This window comes from Castanea sativa, chromosome 5 (assembly GCF_040712315.1).
Source record: "Castanea sativa cultivar Marrone di Chiusa Pesio chromosome 5, ASM4071231v1".
Lineage (NCBI taxonomy): Eukaryota > Viridiplantae > Streptophyta > Magnoliopsida > Fagales > Fagaceae > Castanea > Castanea sativa.
This window is the reverse complement of record NC_134017.1, coordinates 29,905,058-29,926,652: the sequence shown is the minus strand read 5'-3', so window position 1 is coordinate 29,926,652 and position 21,595 is coordinate 29,905,058. Positions and strand designations below refer to the sequence as shown.

Sequence of the window (21,595 nt, the reverse complement as noted above, 5' to 3'; positions counted from 1 at the left end):
GCGTAATACTTAATGAAGACATGGACTGTGCACGTGCCAGACTTAAGCTCAGAATCCGTTATTAGGCTTTGACAGGTGTCGTTTTATTAGAGGATAATAAGTTTGTTAGAGTTTTTTTGGCGCCTTTTTCTTTTGCTTGGAACTGAGTCTGCTACGGTGTATAAATACCAGAGCAGTAGATATTTATGATTGTACTATCTCATTTTTTCATCAGTAAGAAAGAAAAATTCATTCTATTTACAGAGAATTTTCCTTTTCTCTACAACATAGTTATTAATCTTAAAATTTTGCAAGTATGGATGATATAAAAAAAATTAAAATAAAAAAAAGATATAATCCAATAATAGATTTGTCAACATTCACTTCCAATAAAAAAATATTGACTAAGATTATATAGCTAAACTTAAGATTAATACTACAACTAATTTATAAGCTAAACTTTGTTCTATTATATATAATTATGAAATTTAAATCTTTTTGTAGTTACTTTTTTTTTTTTTTTTTTTTATATACAAGATAAAATTTCTACTCTAACCTAATCTAAGTATATGTATGTGTGAAGCTATCTTTTGGAGACTTGGACCTCAACCCTTACCCTCCACAAGTATTTATACTTATAGAGTAATCACCACACTAAAGAATAGCGGTGATGCTAGCTAGCTAGCTACTTAATGAAAAATAGTTAATATAACCTACAAAATATAACCTACTTAATGAATATGTTCTTTTACATGAAACTTATAAAAATAGTTAATATTTTTAAATAGCATATAACCTACAAAAATTTATATTATTCTCTATTATAAAATAATTATATCATAATATTTTTACCTTGCATTGAGTGTTTGCGACTAGTTTTACATAAAGATTACATTAAAACTAGTAAATTAACTGATTAATTCAAAAAAGAAACTGAGTTATTGATGTGCCCTTTTCTGTGTTAGTGGATTATTCTTTAGCCATTGGATGTATCTTATGCTGTGCCATCCAGACTTTTGCAGAAACCAGTAGTTGGTAACAATACAAGAGCTCCCTTGTCTTAACTGATACACGCTTTTCTTGTAATTCCATTATTTATTTTTTTTATTAATTCATCCCTTCCTCCATCTATTTTCTTTTTTTCTCATTAAAATCCATTTTCATCAATTAATCTTTTGAGCATCCCTTGTCTTAACTGATACACGCTTTTCTTGTAATTCCATTATCTTTTTTTATTAATTCATCCCTTCCTCCATCTATTTTCTTTTTTTCTCATTAAAATCCATTTTCATCAATTAATCTTTTGAGCATGCACGGGAGAAAAACTAAAAAATGGATGACAAGGGAAGTACAAGAAATTCATTCATCATGTCAAACAAGGAACTTTGCTGCAGTGAGGTTTGTATAGGCTGAAAAATAGAGGCAGCTATCAACTCCTCTTCATCCTATTCTTCTCTACAAGACAAGACAAGCCAATATACTAATCAATTTTTTTCTCACTCAAAATATATCTTTCTGTCTCATAAATAAATATATACATATATATATATATATATATATATATATTCTCTCTTCCATGCCTCCTGTTTATCTCTACTTATTCTTGTTTAACAAAGTCTTCCCAAAAAGAACCAAGAATTAATGGTAGCCATTAATCTCTCCAAATTAAGTAAGATTAGCGTTATCACTAGGAAGATTTGATAGAAACCCATCAACTCTAATAACATCATAGTTTTGAATATGTTCAAGCTTTGGGAGATTGAAACTCCATTCAACAATAGAGAATCTTTCTTTTTCTAAACAAACTAATTGTACCACTAAATGATTACCTTTTATATAATCAACAACCTCTTTTGCTTGAACAAAGAAAGCCACATCAATGGTGTGGGTTATGGGCTCATCTTGTATCCATTTGACTTTATCCTTATCACGCAACATTTTGTCTCCTTGACTATATATGCTTTTGAAGATAGTCATCATTAATTTATTGGTGAAGAATTCTTGTCTACAACACCAACTCTTTTAATGTGTTTGTCCAGCTCTTTGACATCGCAATCGTCCTCTTCCTCCTCTTCCACATACTGCGGATTAGGATGGCAGTTTTGAGGCTGTTATTTCCAATGATTAAGGAGGTGAGCTAAAAGAATGCCACCAGTTGTGCATCGTGTTCACACACATCATCTACTACAACATACCTTCCCCCCACGTGCTATTCTTGGTGCCATGCCAGGAACATAACCTTGCTTAGTGTGGTTCTAATACCAACTATTGCTGCATAACATTGCTGTGATTACTATTGTTGTAGCATAGGCCTGTGAAAGCATAATTTGAAATACACAATAATAACAACATTTCCACAAATCCTAATTAAGTTCTACGTACGAGAACATTAGGCTTATATGCTAAGAATAGAGAAAGCCCTTTCTAATAACAACTTAATAATCACTACCTCCTTCTAAATAGTCCTTATAGGAAGTGATATTTTTCTAGTCCTTTAAGAAAAATAAATAACAAAATCCTACTTCTATTAATTAGGGAAATGAAGAAAACTTAAGGTAAAAATACAAAACTAACCCTATATCGACCTCTCCAACCTCAATCCCAAACTCCACTCCTCTTCTTCTTCTTCTTTCTCTCTCCACCTCGCCAAGCTCCGCCACATCGCTGCCGATATCCTCTCCCTCGCCGACAACGTCTTCGGCGTTCCATCTCTGTCCATCAAGTTCACTTCCTTCTACTACAAAACCGGCCTCATCTGGCATAACCTTCGCCGCTTCGACCTCACTTCCTCTTGCTTCGAGAAAGCCACCGATCTTCTCTCTAATTCCAACACCGCCGCCGCCATCTCCGCCGACAATGTAGTGAAACTTCTCCTCGATGTCAATCTCACCAGATCTCGTACCGCCTGGGAACTCTCGAACCGAAACCTCGCCGTCGCTTTGCTTAGCCGGTCTAAGACCTTGCTTCTCTGCTCCGATGACTACAGCTCGCTCGCTAACCAGTACTTAGCCTAGGATCTTTCTTCTTCTTTTTTCAGATTTTTTTCTTATTTTCTTTTAATTCTGAATTAAAAAATATATATATATATATGCAAAATAGCGTTATTTCAGTGGATCTAACAGTAGTCACTAATTGACTTATAACGGAGCGCTGCATTGACAAAATTGAAAATTAGAGGACTGAATTGACAAAATTGAAAGTTAGAGGACTGAACTAAAAAAATGTCAAAGTTAGAGGGTTAATTTTGCATTTTTGCCAAAACTTAATTAGGAAAAGAAAAACAAATAAATACTATTTATATTACAAGTGTAAGAGAAAAACAAATAAAATCCTGTTTATGTGTGAAGAGTGAAAACAATAAGCGTGTCTTGTAGAGCTCAAATTTCACATAAGTTGTTTTAATAAAAGCTATTTGTTACATACATGTGTGTATACACACACGGGTTTGATTACACATGTGTGCAATAAGTTTTAGCCTTTTAAATAAACTATGTCAACCTAAAAATAGTTAATATATTTAACGTACTCTCTCTCCATCTCTCTCTCTCTCTCTCTCTCTCTCTCTCTCTCTCTCTCTCTCTTTATGAGAATATATTCCTAAATAAATCATAGATTCATGCATGCATTAGCCGACTTTTTTCTCAAAAAGAGAAACCCAACAAAATATCCTGAGCAAAGAATAAAATGCTATGTCTCAACTCACAGCAATTTCTTATCTTTACAGCTTTTGTCCTCGTATCTTCAACCTTCTTTTCACTTTGTCATGGAGCTCCTCAATTTCAGCACCTACCTACCAAACATGTTCATGGTAATTACTACCTCTTTTTTTTTTTTTCCACTTGTCTCTCTCCCTCTCTTGCTAAATGGGATTTATTTAGTTTCCTATTTTGATCAACAACTTTTTTAAAAATAAATTTCACCACATTACTTTTTGTTTTCCATGCTAATAATAAAACATTAATGGATCTAATTTGCATATATGGAGGTGAAAACGGTGTTGCTGACATTTCAGGGCGAATGAGGAGGTCTTTCCTCGAGGAAAGCAATACTGAAGTCGCACCTAACGCTACCCTGATATTAGCTGCTAACAAAACACACAGGATAGACCCTTTTGCCAATTTTACTTATTACGAGGGTGGATGGAATATCACTAATGAACATTATCTTTATGTGAGTTCTTTTCATTCATGTTGCCTAATCTTTTTATTGCCACGCAATAAGTCTCTATATTTTGGCATGTCATTCTTTGTTATTGGAATGGATAAATTTTAGGACTATGAATTGATTTCCTCATCTAAGTTTTGCCAGTTATGAATGTTAGGACCCAAAGGGGATCTTTTTATATTTAATTTGTGCAGCCTGTGGGCTTTTTGGTGGATTTGTAGTTTATAGAAGCGATTGTTTTTGTGACTGTCGAGTTCATCTAAGTTTTTCTTCTTTATGATGGAATTAAATTTTAACAATTGAAGGTCTTCTACAACCTGTAATTTTACTTTTCTTATTCAGGTTCTGCTAAAAGTTTTATGTACTGACTTCAAACTTTTAACCCCATGCAATTGCCTAGATCACATGCATGTTGCATATTTCCTAAAATCTTATTTTCTTACAATGTTAAGTAGGGGAGAGGTATTCGAACCCAAGTTCTTCTCCATGTAAGAACTAGATAATGCCATTGATCTATAAGGCTCTTGTCTATTCATTTATATATTTTTCTAGTTGTTTTTTCATATCAACTTCTCTCTCTCTCTCTCTCTCTCTCTCTCTAAGTATGGTTTCCATGCAGTCAGTTGCATATACTGGTGTTCCTCTTCTTGCCACTGCTGCAACCTGGTTTTTGACATTCGGCCTATGCTCGTTAATTCTCTGCTGCTGCTCCTGTTGCCGCAGACAGAAGAAGTCTTATGGCTATTCTCGAATTGCTTATGCACTTTCTATTATCCTCCTTATACTTTTCACCATCACTGCTATGTATGTCTCGTGCCTTGCCCCCACTTCTACTTTTGCACGCTCATATCAGTGTTGAATTTATGTTTGGTTAAATCTTTCTGATTTCAGTTCTAAGTATAAAACTGCTGTGTTTTCAGAACAGGAAGTGGTTTTCTGTACACTGCGCAGGGAAAGTTTCAAGTCAGTACAACAAATATATTGGAATATCTTCTCGACCAAGCAGATACCACTGTTGAGAAGTTAAAGGATGTATTGGTTAATCTTGTTGCAGCTAAACAAGTCGGAGTTGGTCAAAATTTTCTACCTCCTGATATCCAGAGTAATATTGACATACTGGGAAATATGACAAATATTTCTGCTATGATTCCTAAAATTAAGACACAGCAGAGTTCAAAACAAATACAAAATGTCTTGCTTCCTGTGTAAGTAATTGCTTTGATTCTTTCTTCCTTTTGATTTGGTATAATTTTCGGTTTAGTTTTATCCTGCAATTGATTTACTGGCTTTTTTTACAGGAGGCAGGTTCTTAACATTGTTGCCGCTTCAATGCTACTATTAGCCCTTCTTGGTTTCAGTAAGCATTTATTAACACCCGCTATTAGATGCGTGTTGTTTACCATTTTCAAACCACTAATGTTACACTGTTATTGCAAGTTTTTTATTTATTTTATAACTCTGTTGTTGTCAATATTGTTTGCAGTATTTTCAGTTTTCGGTCTGCAGTGTTTCGTGTACATGTGAGTGACTTTCTACCAATCATTTCCCTCTTATATGCTGTCCGTAGGCCGTCTAGTTTCTCAAAGTTTTGCATTATAACTTTGTAATGTATCTTTATTAAATTTGCTTTAACTTAGATTAAATCAATTATTGCAGATTAATGATCATAGGATGGATTCTTGTGACGGGCACATTTATTTTGTGTGGCGTATCTCTTGTCCTCCATAAGTAAGTTCCACTGAGTCATTTAATTTCAAAATATCATATAGTAAATACCTTCTTTTCTTTGTTTAAAATTTTGGCAGCTGTAAGTATCAATGCATATTACTGTTTTTCTGTGTGAGTTTTAGTTTGTATTAGACTAATTCAGGCAGATGCTCATGTTTAGCATAACATATATAATGTTTATTATGTTATAAGTGCATCCCTTGCATTTTCAAAAGGAACTGCATCTTCTGTGGCTTCTTTAATTTGTTCTTAACATGGATAACTCAAACTGCTGCTGCTCCTCTTTAGCAGATAAATAAGAAATGTTGCCTGCAAATGAAACTCGAACAAATTCCATGCTACTTATAGAATATAGATCAGTGAATCAATCATGGAGGATTACACAACATAAGTTCCCCTAAATTCTGACTTAATTTTTTCTCAACTAAATCACCTTTCTTTTGTATTAATTACGGAATGTAGAACTTTATTTTATAGTAGGCCTTAAAATATTAAATTGTGGCAACATTTAATTCATTTATATTCACATTCCAGCATTGTAGCAGACACGTGTATTTCAATGGATCAATGGGTCGAAAACCCCACAGCTCATTCAGCCCTAAGTGAAGTTCTCCCTTGCGTGGACAATGCAACAGCAAATGACATCTTGTCTATAAGCAAACATGTCACCTTCCTAATGGTTGGTATCGTGAACCAGTTCATAACTAATGTGGCCAACAATGATGTACCCCCAAATGCTGGACCTTTTTATTACAATCAGTCTGGTCCATTGGTGCCCATCCTTTGTAATCCATTAAATTTTGATAACACTGATCGGAGATGCACTGCTGGTGAAATGGACTTGAGTAATGCAACCCAGGTAAACCTTATAAGCACATTAAACAAGCATTTGAAAGCTTGTTGCTTTTTTGGGATAGAAGGGAGGGGAGTGGGGTTAGAGTTTCTTTTTTGGAAAATTGACTATGGTCATTTCCCCAAGGAAAATGCTAAACTTACTACGAATTTTACTTTCTAAGGTTTACAAATTGAAAATATGAATATCTAAAGTATTTTTTGTGATTGTTAGCATGTCAATTTGTAAAACTTATGTAGTGCACTTTGTGAAATTCCTAGCATCACTTTTTGCCCAAATTATCTTTAGTTTTTTTGGTGCATATTTAGATTTCCTACACCTAAATTCAATACTTTCTTGATACATTTTCAAGCACATTCAGAAAGATTGTCTTCTACTTTTTTAGCTGGCTAAACCACAGCAGTAATGCTAAGGAATTCCCATTAAGGACACCTAAGAGTTTAAGAAGTTACATCTCAGTAGTAATGCAAATATCACATGCATAAGATAATTGTTACTGAATAAGAAGTCTCACCCACTTTGTCTGCGGATAACCTTCTAACTATATTTTCTAAAAAGAGATACCGTATTATAAAATTATAGCTTCTAGGTACCATTAATATATGTGGCCAAACCTAACAAATCTGTTGATGATATATAGTCCCTAAATTTTGGGACTAAGGCTTTTATTGTTGTAGGTACCATTATACTCCATTCATCCGTATTGTTGCTTCCAAGAAGTCCCTTCTGCTTCATTGGATCAATGAAAAACACTGCGTCAATGTTTGAAGAATTGTAATAATTTTATTCTTACCCATTGCAGGTGTGGGGGAATTATGTTTGCAATGTGTTACCATCTGGTATGTGCACCAGCATGGGCCGATTGACGCCTACATCTTATGGCCAGATGCAAGCCGCTGTAAATGTGAGCTATACATTGTATCATTATGGCCCCTTCCTTGTTGACCTTGTAGACTGCAACTTTGTTAGAAAAACTTTCAGTGACATAAGTGAGGATCACTGTCCGGGACTAAGGCGCTATAGTTATAGGATCTATGTTGGGTTGGTTATGGTCTCAGCTCCAGTTATGCTTTCTATGATCTTCTGGCTAGTCTATGTAAGAGAGAGACGGCATCGAGTCTATGTCAAAAAATTTACTCCAAAAATTTATTCTCAAGGAGTATGAGGCTTTTAGTGAGATTAAAAGATTACTTCTTTCTCTTTTTTCCTTTTTTGTTGTTGTTGTAGTTGGGGGGTTAAATGTCCACAGCTTTTGAACAAATGATGGAAAAGCCCTTTAAATATGTAAATTTCTTCTTTTACAATTTTATTTTCTTAATTTAGGTGGTAAGATGTGTTAGGAAGTTAGGCCTCAGTTGTACCAAATTACCAATTAATTTTAGAACCAAGTTAAATATCAGTTCAATTATGCTTGTCTCAATTGGTACAGACATTCATAATAACATATAAAGTTAAAAGCACAATAACATGCAATATGGTAATTAAGGGAAATCAAAAGAACAACTGTCCCAAAGTAAAAACGGCCGAAAGGGTTTAAATTATCAGTCATAAGGAAACAAAATCTGCTATGAATAGAATTGAAGTTTATGCAATAGATTAAACTATAAATCTACTACTACCTCATGTAGTACTTACAAATGTAACTCCACACAGCTCCAAATTGACGAACTCTTCTATTTTGGACTTTATTGAATGTAAACTTCCCACTCATGACTTCAAGCACCCACTTGAAGATTTACTTAAACAAAATTTTCTGTAACTTAATTGCAACAACTTTACTTTGATCACCAGATCTTCAGAACTTTGAATTGGATCTTTGACTAATGCTTCAAGAGAACTTGGAAATCTCCAATGCTTTTGTACATAAAAAGACTCTCTTAAAAGTATTGAAAACATACCCTTGGATTACTTTTATACTTGTCTTGTGATAGGCCAAGAATGTATTGACCCCTTAAATAAATTAATCAATTAATTAGCCAAGTGAATTAATTAAGTCAATTTAACATGCAATATGCATGGTAGCACAAACAAATCAACAAATAACTAAATGCAACAGAAATTAAATTTGACACAGGTGATTCGTTTAAGAATAGGAAAAACCACCAAGGCGAAACCCCACCAGGTGAATTTAAGGTCACCACTCCCGAGAATCCACTATTATCAAAATAAGCAATTACATGTAAAATAATCTCAATACCTTATACCAACCTACAGTTGAACCCTTACCCCAATACACAATTGGACTTGCAATGTAGTGACAAGCTCTCCTTTCAATGCACAACTCCCAGTATGTGACTAACTAAGTAATGTGTGGATCTCAGTACGTGACTAACACACCAACTTGAGAAAGATGTTAGCTGCAAAGTTCTTCAGTTCATCCACACGATGAAGATCAAGAAGCTCATTGGTTACAAAACCCTACGGCGTACAAACGCAACAACTTCTTCAAAAAAAAGATGAACTAGGTCAACTTTTGTCTCCGGTCACACAATGCATGAAGGGATGCTTTGATTCCTTGTGTTACGGCCTTTAAAATAATCCTTATATATGTCTATAGTTGTGAGAAAAGAAACCCTACACAAATCGATTGGATATGTGTGAAAAACATATCTCGAAATATGATTTTCGTAAATCTCAATAGGTTATTTGTCGAGCTACTGTTGAGCATCAAGCTAAAATTCCATTTTAAATCTTGATAGATACAATTTGTCAAGCTATCTATCGAGCTTTAAAATATAGCATTTTTTAGTTGTTTCTTGAACAGATTTGCATTGCTTTAACTCTTGGCTTGAACAATATGTTGCTTGAAGACTTTAACCATTCTAAATCTACCCAATTACAAGTAAAGTGCATTTTGTCAAAGGATTAGCCAATTCTAAATGACATATATTCATAACAAGTTCCACATATGTCCTAACAGCTTGAAAACCACGAAATCCTACATTAAATGGTTAAAAAAATAAAACTAGAAAACTGATTCTACACAAATCTCAATGCATGGGTTGAGATTTTGGCTCGATGGGTTAAGACTAGTGAATCTAAATGGGTCAAGCCAGAATTGAGTTGGAGTTGAGATTCCAAAAACATTGGGTTGTCTTGCTACTTGAGCCTTTACTTGTTTGGAAGTTGAACTTTACTTCAAACGCACATCAAGACAGACAAAGATTCCTAGTTTGGTTGCACAAGGTCATGCTTTGCCAACCTTCGTATGAACTCAACAAGTTGTTATTAATTTCATATGAGTCCACCACTGACACCACTTTATTGTCTACAATTGATAGCTTATCTACACAATAGTTATGAAAAAATTGTAAAAAGAATTATGTATATGAAAAAGCTAACCAAGGGCCAAGTCTAGACAATGCAACAGCTTAGAGATAAAAAGCCACAACGAAAATTGCAAGCCAACTATGAAAATGGCCTTGTCAAAACAAACATCCCCATGTACAAACGAGCAAGCCTATTGGTCCTTACAAGAAGCATATGAGAACGAGGGACAGAGGAATTCGGTACTTCTTCCAAATCTACTTTAAGGTTTTTATCTTAGAGGGTTTAAGGAATGTATAGTGAATTGAAGGGAGAGTTAGTAGGTTTAAGGTCAAGGTGACAAACGTAGAAGGAGTGGGAATGGACAAAGAAGAAGAAGATGAACTTGATACCACAAAACGCCACTCCATTAGTAATTGATCATACCCTAGAAGGGACCATTCACCACCTCAAATGGCATTCTCCTAAACTCTAATAAAGCCCCTAAGATCGGACTTACAAAGGGACATCTATGATTTTTTTTTTGATGAAATAATACAATCTAACAAAAGAGAAAGCTGAGGATGAACTCAAAGGATCCATAACGAAGTAACAGTTGAGAAATAGAAAACTCACCAAATAAGCATGTCAACGAAGAGTAATGCCTAAGTGAAAAGAAATTGTTGAGACAAAAACTAGAGAAAGTAAATGTGAAAATGAATAACCAATTTTGGGTTTTCTCCAAACGTCTCCTTGATGATGTGAAAGGATTGATGCCTCATTCAAAGTGCCCAATTAGAGATCAACATATGGCAAAAAGTGACCACAACCTTCACATTGCAATTAATGGCAATGCATAGAATTTGAAGCAGCCTAATGTTACGAAAGTACTCCTAAACAGGCTTGTTCAGCCAGTGCTCGATACCGATAGAACCGACCTTCTCCGCATCGATCCGCCCACCTCATGATTTAACGACAGGTTTCAGGCACAGTGGTCAGTAGAATTTTTCGAGTACCGACGCTGGCCGATGCAGCGAGCAGTGGTGAGTTTCGCACACTAATGAGAACCACACAGCACCGATATATGTATATATAAACATAAATTATTATGTGTGTTCATGTTTGTGTTTGTGTTTTAGTATAACGAAATACTAAGAAAGAGGTGATTTCCCAAAAGAGAGAGGAATTAGCGTACCACACCAATAGCAGAGAGAGAGAAAGCGGCAGATTTGAAGGAAGAAGACAATAGGTTTATGTTGATATGTGCTAAAATGATATCGTTTAGCTTCTTTATAAGTAAAAAAATTGATGCTAAACGGCGCCGTTTTGTATCCAAAATTAATATTAATATTAACTTCAAATCTATGTCGTTTTTAGTATCATATTTATTTCATATAAAATAGTTAAACGAAGTCGTTTTAACTCGTTAGGTTTAGGTTAAAAAAATTTCAATTCTCATTCATTTAGATCAGTCACTCTCTCTCTCTCTCTTCCGCCACTCCCACTCTCCTCCCTCAAGTCTCATGTGAAACCGAAAACTTGTCTCACCTCTCCCTCTCATCCTCCGCCTGTTCCTCCGCCTCCGTGCCCTCCTCCACCTGATCCGCCCTTGAAGTCTTCATTCTCCAAGGCCTAGCAATCTCAAAGTTTTTAGAGAAGGTTTTGATGTTCAAATCCTACTATGTTTTCTACCAAATTTGTATGTGCATTATGTTCTTCCTTTTAAAATCTATTATGGGTTGTGTTTTGTTTTTTGTTTTTATTTGAGTCTTTGTGATTTGAATGGGAAAATTGACAGAAAGATAGTGAAATTGCTTGTTTGTTTGTTTGTTTGTTTTTAATATTTTTTATTTTAGGAATGTTTGGGGTATTTTAATGATCAATATGTAGTTTAGGGTGTTAATTTTATTGTGTCTGGTTACTAAGAAAATGGATAAATAACCGAACTAACCGCACCGAACCAGTACGGTGCACTGCACCTTCCATGGGCCAGTTTCCACCCTCCATATTTGAGGTGCGGTCAAACATGCAGAGAAATCGCCCCTTGTAGGTGTGGTGCAAAATAGCCCCCCAAAACTGACTGCACCACACCGTGTACAACCCTAATAATATTGACAAGATACTCAATCAGCTTGAAAGGGAAAACAAGCCGCAATTGGACCACTATCATGCAATCCAACTAGCTAAGAAGAAACAAAAGGACCCATGCAATGCCATAAGTACCATTATTAAAGATTCTAATTTGGCATCTAATTAGGAGCAATCTAACTATTCTAATTCAAGCAATGAGGATCTCCACATACCTAAGACCTTGTTGTGAACCATCTTTTGTTTATAATTAGGAAGTTTTTTGAGGTTCAAAAATTATGTCTTACTATTATGTTTATGTTTAGCAAGTTTTTCCTTCATATAACCCAAACAATACACATAAACTACATTCAACCTTCTCCCCACAACAACCTAAATGCCCATGTAATCTCATTGAAAACCATCAACCACTATAGGCAAATTAGTCACTCATATAGTCATATCTTTCTCCCAAATCTCATCGCCAGATCAACGCATTCATTGCCAACATCCTATAAGAAGAACTTGGACAAGACAGTTGTTCCAATTGTAAAGCTGTCCTCTTTAATCCCCACAAAGCATACAAAAACCATAATCTTTACATGAACTAATACATAATTAATTGTGAAAAATATAGAAACAATAGGAAAATAAATGAAAGCAACATGTGTAAGAAATTGAACCCAGCAGTAACAACCCAATTAGCAAAAATATTGAACCTAACCATCAAGCAACAAGAATATTATTAAATTTATCTTCAGCATTACAGAAATCCAAGGCAACATGACAGAAAGCACATATACAAACTAAACTAATGAATTTTGTATCAAGACCAGAAACACAAGCATAAAACTAGACATTGACAACCCAAAAAATCACAAAGAATCAAAAAAATCCCAACCACTTCAACTGAGTTTCGTAATGTAGGGTTGTTATTGTAACTGTACACTGAAATTCTAGGTAGTACTATCAAAATTTATCTCCCATCTCATCTGATAAAGTTACCCTCTAAAGTGAAAACAACAAAAGACAAAACAGCCCTGCCTTGTTGATAAAGATGCATCCATTATGCACATGTGGTCAGGCCAATGCCATTCAATCACAACCTAGGAAGCATAGACACTTCATTTGGAGTGTCCCACAGATGTTGTAACCGTGTCATGTTATAATTTTTCAGATATTACTCTCACTCTTGTCATATCGTATCCATATCAGTGCTTCCTAGTTCACAATTATTGGACAAAGAGGTAATTAACAACTTTCTATCTCTCTCATTCAGTAGTCTAAATATGTAAAGCCAAATAGAAATAGGGAGTTAACTCAAATATATAAATATGATATGATAAGCAAGTTTTACAAAGTGAAGCAAAAATAAGAGTGGCAAAAGGGATATAGCAAAATTTTTTTACCAGTGGAGATGGCGGGGTCCTAGCGATTTGCAAAGCAGCGTGAGGCCGACACCGTCTTAAGGTTTTCTCTCTCTTTTTCTTTTTCTTTTTCTTTTTCCCTCAGTCTATGTTTTTTTATCATATGCTTGGCAAGTGGGTGTGGGTCGAGTGTGTTTAGGTTAAGCCCAATTTTTTTTTTTTTTTTTAGAAAAAGCCCAATTTGAATTAGGGGTACAAGCAATGTAGTCGATAATGTACCGATACCGGTCATACTAGTCGGTATGTACTGTACCGGTACATATACCGATATCGAAACGCCAACGTTTCGTACCGATTTAAATACCGGCCAATTTCTGGCAATACTGGTCAGTACCAGGCGTATCGACCAGTACAGAAAAAAGTTTTTTTTTTATAGTTTTGTAATTTTTGAATTTTTGTAATGGCAAAATAGTAACTTATTTGCATTAACTTATAAGTATTATTTGTTTTCTTAGTATGCAATGAACAATTAAGCTTTCTATTTTTTATATTGTGTTTTTTTTTTCTTTTAATTGATGCTAAAGTCTAAAACCATAAATAATTTGTTCTAAATTAAGGTAATATTTTATGGTAAAATTTTATATTTATTATAAAACACACACACAAAGATATATATATATATATATATTTATAAATATAAAAAATAAGTAAACTTGAAACGGTACATCGGTATTAACATGTACCAAAATATATCGTTCTACTAGTTAAACCGGTACAACCTCCAGTACGAGATTGACTCCCTTGTGTACAAGTCAAACTCGTTTCTCAAGAGTGGAAAAATAAAGGCGTAAATGCACTTTGGGTCCCTACATTTTGGTTCATTTCTCAATTTGGTCCCTAAACTGATTTTACTCCTAGGTCAATCCCTGATTTTTTAAAATCATTTTTAAAATGGTCCTTATAGTTAACCCAATTACGGAAAAAGTTGAGGTGGCAAACGGAAATGCTAGGTGTCAAAGCCAACTAATAAAATATTAAAAAAATGCCAATGTGTCCCACTCAAACCCATGAGACCCTCACGTGACCGAGCCACGTCACGTTCCCACCCACTTTTCCCCCATGTGACAATCCACGTGACCTCAGTCCTCAACTAATCCCACCGAGTTCAATCCTAAATCCTCAAATTTCACCTGAACCCTAAAATCCCCAAATTTCACCTAAACCCTAAAATCCCCGAATTAGCTCGTGTTCTTCCTCAACTTCCTTGAGAAAACTCAAGCCCAGTCCCATGAGAAACCTCAATCCCATTTCTATGAAATGATTTCCCTAACAAATCAATGTGACTTAGAACGACGATGTGATCTGGAGGAGGAGAAGAACATCACGATTTGAAGCTCGATTTACCGCATCGATTCTGACATCTGAGATTCTCATAGGTGCATATAAGAAACTCTTTATGTGTGTATATTTGTCTCTCTATGTGTGTATATTTGTCTCTCTATGTGTGTATATCTGTTTCTCTGTGTGTATATATGTCTCTCCATCTCTTTTTATATGTCTCTCTCTTACTTTTAACACGTTGTGTCTATGTATATAAATCTCTCTCTCTCTCTCTCTCTCTCTCTCTCTCTCTCTCCTACTTTTAACGCGTTCTATTTATGTATGTAATTTTGTCTATCTCATTGATTAGGGACCACACTTTTGGTGATTCATTATGCTTTAATTTGTCTGTTTGGTTGGTGCTTGTTATTGTTTGGCCTGTAGGGATCAATGGGGTCCACGTGTGTTCCCTGTTATCAGTAAACTATATATATTTTTGGCATTGTTTTGTGTTCCATGTTGGAGCTTATTGTTTAGAATGTATAGAGTTAGTGCATGTTTAACTGTTTGGTTTAGATTTGTCTTTATTGTAATAAAATATTCAGTACAATTTTTTTCCATGCATGCAAAATGGACGAGTTATTTACTTTGCATATGCATCATGGGGGGGCATTTCACTGAAAATCTTGAGAAGTATGTGGGGGGTGAGGTGAGGGTAGTAGAGAATTATGATCCTAATGAGTGGTCTAAGGTAGAGATTGAGACCATTGGTGAGGGGTCATGGGCAGATTCATGTATATGTAGAGCATCCAATACATGATCTATCCTCATTTATGGGGGTAATGGTGTAACATTGGAGGTTGTTGTAGGAAATGAATATGATGACTTTGTGGATGTTAGTGATTCTGAGGGGGAACCTACTTATGATGCTTATTACAATGGTAAGGGCTACTTTTGTAGTAGTGATTCTAATGATGAGGATGGGTCCTTTGGTGGTGATGATGATTTTGATGATTTTAATGGTCATCAGTACTTCTATAAGAGTGACATGGATGATGATTTTGGCAGGGATGACAGGGGTGATAGGGATGGTGGTGTTGTTGGGTCTGAGGGTGGTTATGATGGTAGTAAAAATCCTGCTCCCACCAATGGAGATGGTATCCAAACTGATTCTAATGTTAAAATAGTAGGATGTAGGAGACCTAATAAGGAACCAATTGTTGATGAACCAAAAGAGGATGGGGCTGTCACCTCTGACAGTAATGATGATAGTGATATGGAAGGGACTAGAGAAATGAACCCCAACCAAAGGTATGTTGGAGAACATAGTGATGACAGTTGGGACAATGAGGTTGAGGTACCAGTGCCAGTGAAGAGCTGGTGTAATGAACTCAGATCACACCAGTGAAGAGCTGTTAAGTCTCACTAAGCCATCAGATGATAGGGGGGTTGATGATAGTGGCAGTGAGGGTCATGGTGAAGGTGATCATGGACAGGTGAACAATGTTACTAGGAGGAACAAGTTTTTGGTGTTTAATTCAGTCTCTAATCCTAAACACCTTAGGTTTGAGAAGGATATGTTGTTTATTTCTCCTAAACAGTTCAAGGATGCTATCACTAAGTATGCAGTGTAGGGTAGATGGGGAGTGAGGTTTATGAAGAATAATAAGGTAAGGGTTAGAGCTAAGTGTCAACCTCCATGTAAGTTTACAGCTTACCTAGCAAAGATGTCCAGGGAGATGACTTATCAACTTAAGACCCTGAACTTGGAGCACACATGCACAAGGAGCTACAAAATTCAAAGGTGTACTGCCAAGTTCCTTGCAAAGAAGTTGATAAAAAAGGTGAGGAGGCAACCTGAAATAAAACTGAAGGATATTCAAGATGTTGTTCATGAGAAGTATGTGATGAGTATTAGTGTTGGGAAGGCCAGTAGGGCTAAAGAAAGGGCTCAAGAGTTTGTAAATGGGGCTTTCACTGAGCAACATAATCAACTTTGAGATTATTGTGCAGAACTGAAGAGATCCAATCCTGGTAGTACAGTTCTGATGAAGACTCACAATAAGCTGCCTTTATTTATGATTTATGTTAATTTAAGCACATATTAAGCTCCAAATGAGCTGAGCACATCAAATTTCACTAAGGCACACCTCCCACCAAAAATGAAAATTTTTAAGTCAACCTTGAACATGGGCTGCAACTAAGCATTCTCATCAGACTATTCAAACTAAATTTTTAAAAAATATATAACTAAAAACACTTATAAAACCTCATGCATCATACTCAACATTTTAGCATTCACAAATAGCACTCCAAATACTCTGGTAAAAAATGTTATTTACTTTTATTCATTTCTCTCTTCTAGTTGGACTATCAGAGCTCTCTCTACTTGCATTTTCTCTCAATCCTCTCCTTCAAAACCCAAAAAAGCTCTCTCACCTCTCACTCATTGTTTTAGGTACCATTGCCCCTTCTTAACGCCACACTGCTAGATCATACCTGCAAGATGTCATTGCCACCCAAATGCACCACTGATAACATCATCGCCAACTTTGTGCAATCTACCAAATGAGCAGCTTTGAGCAATCCGCGCTAGTTTGGTAGAGGCTTTTGTGGTGGTTTGGTGGTGGTTTTGGTAGTATCTTATGTTAGGACACATGTGATTCATGTTAGGAACATATGTCAACATTTTATGTAATTGACTAATCCTTTGACAAAACGCACTTTACTTGTATTTGAGTAGATCTAAGATGTGTTTAATACTTCAAGAAACAAGGTTTCAAGTTCAAGTGTTAAAGCCATGCAAGTCTGTCTAAGAATCAAGTAAAGAAGTGTTGTTCATTAAAACTCGACAATTAGCTCAACAGCTAGTATCTATCGAGATTTAAAAGAGCTATTTTAACTCGATGCTCGACAGCTACTCGATAGATACCCTATCTATCGAGATTTATGAAGTTCAGTTTTTCAGAGCTGATTTTCATCTAATCTGTGAATATATGTTTGGGTTTTCTTTTCTCACAACCCTAAACATATATAAAGACTATTTTAAGGGCCGTCACAGGTTGCACAGTTGGACAAGAGCACAATTCCACAAGTGTGAAAAAAAGTGTGACCGGAAACCTAATTTACCCTAGTTCATCTTGAAAAAGCTGTTGTATTTGTACACCATAGGCTTTTGTGACGGCCAAAATTGGAAATTAACCCAATTTCTCAAACAATATAATTAGTAGTCACTGTTACAAAACTGTATTTTTTACTAACATCTCGAGTCTAAAAGAGTCGATTTTGAGCCTATAAATCGAGTCTTTGAGTGTCGATTTTCATGTTTTGATCTGGTCTAAGTTGGCACTTTTTTCACGTGGCGTTCACCTGAAAATCGAGTCTCTAAGACTCGATTTATATCTCGGCAGTGAGATGCTCGATTTATCCTACAAGCCACAAACAGATGTATACGGAAAAAAAAAAAAAAAAAAACCCCTAGCTGAGTTCTTGTTCTTCTTCTTCCCAAGTCTCTCCCAGCCTCCTCTCCATGCTTTTTGACAAAAGCACGAAATGAGTTCGCTTCGTATATGGGACTGTCTCTAAATTCCCAAAATACACAGTGATGAAAACCCCAGAACCCACAAGAACCACTACCAACACAGTTCTTGGGTTCTAAAACCACCGCTGAGGCCCTCGTGGCCTGAAATGCTAAACCTAGTACTGATCAACGTAGTAATATCTCTTAGCACCTCCTAGAAAAGGGTTGGAATGAATTTGATTGAACCGAGAAAGTTTTGAGAAATACAAGAATATGAAGAAAACCCAGAAAATTGAAGACCCAGTTTGGGAAATTCTAGAAGTGGGTTCTTGAATTGGAGCTTTGGGAGTTACAATCTTGGAAGTGTAACTTCAAAAAGTATCGAGCGCGAGCTTTGCTCTTCTTTGGTATGCCAAGAAGAACAAGAACTCAGCTATATTTTTTTCGTATCCTCTATTTGTGGCTTTTGGGTTTTTTTTTTTTTTTGGTATCAAAGTCTGTTTGTGGCGTGTAGGTGTGAACATAAATCGAGCATCTCACTGTCGAGATATAAATTGAGTTTTTGTAACTCGATTTCCAAGTAGATGTCACGTGGAAAAAGTGTCAACTCAGACCTGATCAAAAAATGAAAATTGACCCTCAAAACTCGATTTATAGCCCAAAATCGACTTTTTTAGACTCGAGATGTTAGTAAAAAATATAGTTTTGTAACAGTGCCTACTAATTATATTGTTTGGAAAACTGAGTTAATTTCCAATTTTGACCGTTTGATGACCAAGCAACTTTATGATCTTCATCGTGTGATGAACAGAAGAACTTTGCAGCCAACATCCTTCTCAAGTTGGTGATCAAGTCGCGTATTGAAATCCGCACATCTATTAGTTAGTCACGTACTAGGAGCCATGCAATATAAGGAGAGATTATTACTACAAAACAAGTCCAATTGAGTATTAGAGTAAGAATTTAATTGTAAACTGGTATAAGGTACTGAGATTCTTTTACTCGTTTTGATAATAGTGAATTTTCGAAAGTTATGACCTTAAAATCATCCGGAGGGGTTTTTGCCTCCAAAGTTTTTCCCATTCGTAAATAAATCACTGTGTCTATTTACTTTTTGCTGCATATTTATTTAGTTGGTGATTTGTTTGTGCTACCACGTACTTTATATGTAAATTTGATTAATTAATTAAATTTGGTTAATTAATCAATTAATCCATCACAAGGGGTCAATACGTTTTTGGCCTATCGCCTTACTATCTTGGCCAAAATAGTTTCAAAGATGGAGTGTGTGGAAAGAAAAAAAATATTTAAATAAAATATAAATATAAACATTTAAATGTAAGAGTATCTATAAATGAGTTCATTAAAATAGCTTTTTAGACCAAATTTAACTCAGCTGGTAAAATCTTTAATGGTTGAATAATAAATTTGGAATTCAATCTCCATCTATATAAAAAACCGACTAGTGTTTTGATCTGATGATAAAAAACCATATTCAATAGTAAACACTATAAGTTGAAACTCTCACAAAAAAAAAAAAATATTGACCTAACTCACACCTAGTGTTATGCAAATATCTAACCAAGCTTGAATCTAAAGACCTACCTAAAGGCAGCTCAACTTTGAAAAAAAATACAAATGAACCTTGAAACAGGGATACATTTTTTTTTTTTATTCCTGCTCGTGTAATTAACAAAACCAGCTCCCTGCAAAGCAAAAATGGGGCGAGCATAACATATAAAATAATGCATAACCTACAATGAATACGACTACCTAACTCATTTCCCAATTATAATACACGACAATAGTGAAGAAACGCTAATTAGCAATCCTTTTAAACTTCATTGTTCCTACATCCAAGATGTCCATGTTCTTCCTCTTTTTGGACAATTTAGTCGGATTTTGAAGCCCATTTTGATCTTCGGTAAACTGAGCAGCTGTTCTAGCTCGCAACTCTTCCAAGCTCTCACCTTCCTTCGCTCTCTCAAGAACCTGAAAGGGGACAGGCAGTTATGGCAATTTCTCTATTGTGTGAAAGGAGCAAAAAGTTACACATCTAGAAAACTTACCAAATGTCGACCATATAAATGTGTGCTTGAAAGTGCTTGAAGTGCATTCTGTGCCTCTAGCTTTGTAACATACTCCACAAAAGCAAACCCTCTATGATTTCCAAACTTCTTTGGCAGCCTTAGGCTCTTAATCTGTACAAGAAGAAAGTCAATACACAAGAACATTAATTTGTTATACTTTAACAATGCATCATTCACAAAAAATTTGCTCATGAATGGTAACCTAGAATAATCAGTGGGAGAGGAAAGGGGGGAATCAGTTCCTACTGAGTTGAATTGTTTGGAATGTAGGTGTTACCATTTGGAAGCAACTTCATACTTAAATGGGCCACCGCTATCTTTAAGTGAATTTTTCTCATTTGGAAATCCTATATTTCTTTGTATTTTCCATTGTCCATTTAAGTGGGTCTCATTTCAGCTATCTTATCTTATGAACATGTTGCATCTTAATAGCTCAACATTCAATACCACATAGCATGATAGTCTTATAAGATATTCCTTTTAAATTGATAGATTCTTTGATGACACAATACTTCTGATGAACTTCTCCACTTTATCCACCATCCTCTTATTCTATGATTCACAAAGTTTTTTTTTTTTTTAGGTAAAAAAGACATATATTCAAGAATACCACCTTATGCAGAAAAACATAAGGTAGAGAGAAAAATACAAAGGGAAAAGAAAGAGTAAAAAGAAAAGGAAAGGAAAAGAAACTAAGTACACAGGAGAGAGCTAACGAACATAAGGAGAGAATCACTAGAGGTGAGTCCCCAAGCCCTAGACCAATCAAACAGAATACCACTAAAAGAGGCTAATAGCTGGTCATCCGAACTTTCCATGTCCTCAAACGTCCTCCTATTGCGCTCCCTCCAAAGACATCACATCAAGCATAAAGGAGCTAAATTCCAAATGCTAGACAAATGTTTTCCAGGCCAATTCCACCAACTGAATAGAGTATCCGCAACTGATCTAGGCAAGACCCAAGAAAACCCCAAAGATCTAAATACCAAACTCCACAGTCGAGAAGCCTTTCTACAATGTAGTAACAAATGATCCGCCGTCTCCCCATTACTGCGGCACATGATACACCAATCGACAAAATCCAGCCCTCTACCCCTTAAATTATCCCCTGTAAGGATCCTATCCCAAACAGCAGTCCACACAAAGAAGGAAACACGCCGAGGAGCCTTAACCTACCAAACACCTTTCTAAGGGAAAATAATGGACGAGGGGCTTCTCAACTTATTGTAAAACGAACGAATATCAAAGTCCCCATTCTTTG

At 35.5% G+C, this 21,595-nt stretch overlaps 1 protein-coding gene and 1 pseudogene across 1 annotated transcript; one reads left to right on the top strand and one right to left on the bottom strand.

Annotated features, from left to right (window-relative positions):
- Positions 1–4,747: 4,747 nt before the first annotated feature.
- Positions 4,748–7,889, top strand: LOC142635041 (uncharacterized). The gene is made up of 7 exons (XM_075809258.1): positions 4,748–4,947; positions 5,064–5,348; positions 5,442–5,500; positions 5,627–5,663; positions 5,800–5,871; positions 6,406–6,730; positions 7,527–7,889. Exons 1-7 carry the CDS (start codon positions 4,748–4,750, stop codon positions 7,887–7,889), a joined length of 1,341 nt encoding a protein of 446 aa, XP_075665373.1.
- Positions 7,890–19,886: 11,997 nt separating this feature from the next.
- Positions 19,887–21,595, bottom strand: part of LOC142634287 (multiple RNA-binding domain-containing protein 1-like) — a 33,219-nt pseudogene continuing 31,510 nt past the window's right edge.

Bases quoted from the DNA above. Each gene is read 5' to 3' on its own strand.
- LOC142635041 (XM_075809258.1), top strand. From the start codon at position 4,748: ATGGTTTCCATGCAGTCAGTTGCATATACTGGTGTTCCTCTTCTTGCC. The intron at 5,349-5,441 runs GTAAGTAATTGC...CTTTTTTTACAG, and splicing joins CAAAATGTCTTGCTTCCTGT to GAGGCAGGTTCTTAACATTG. The intron at 5,501-5,626 runs GTAAGCATTTAT...TATTGTTTGCAG, and splicing joins ATTAGCCCTTCTTGGTTTCA to TATTTTCAGTTTTCGGTCTG.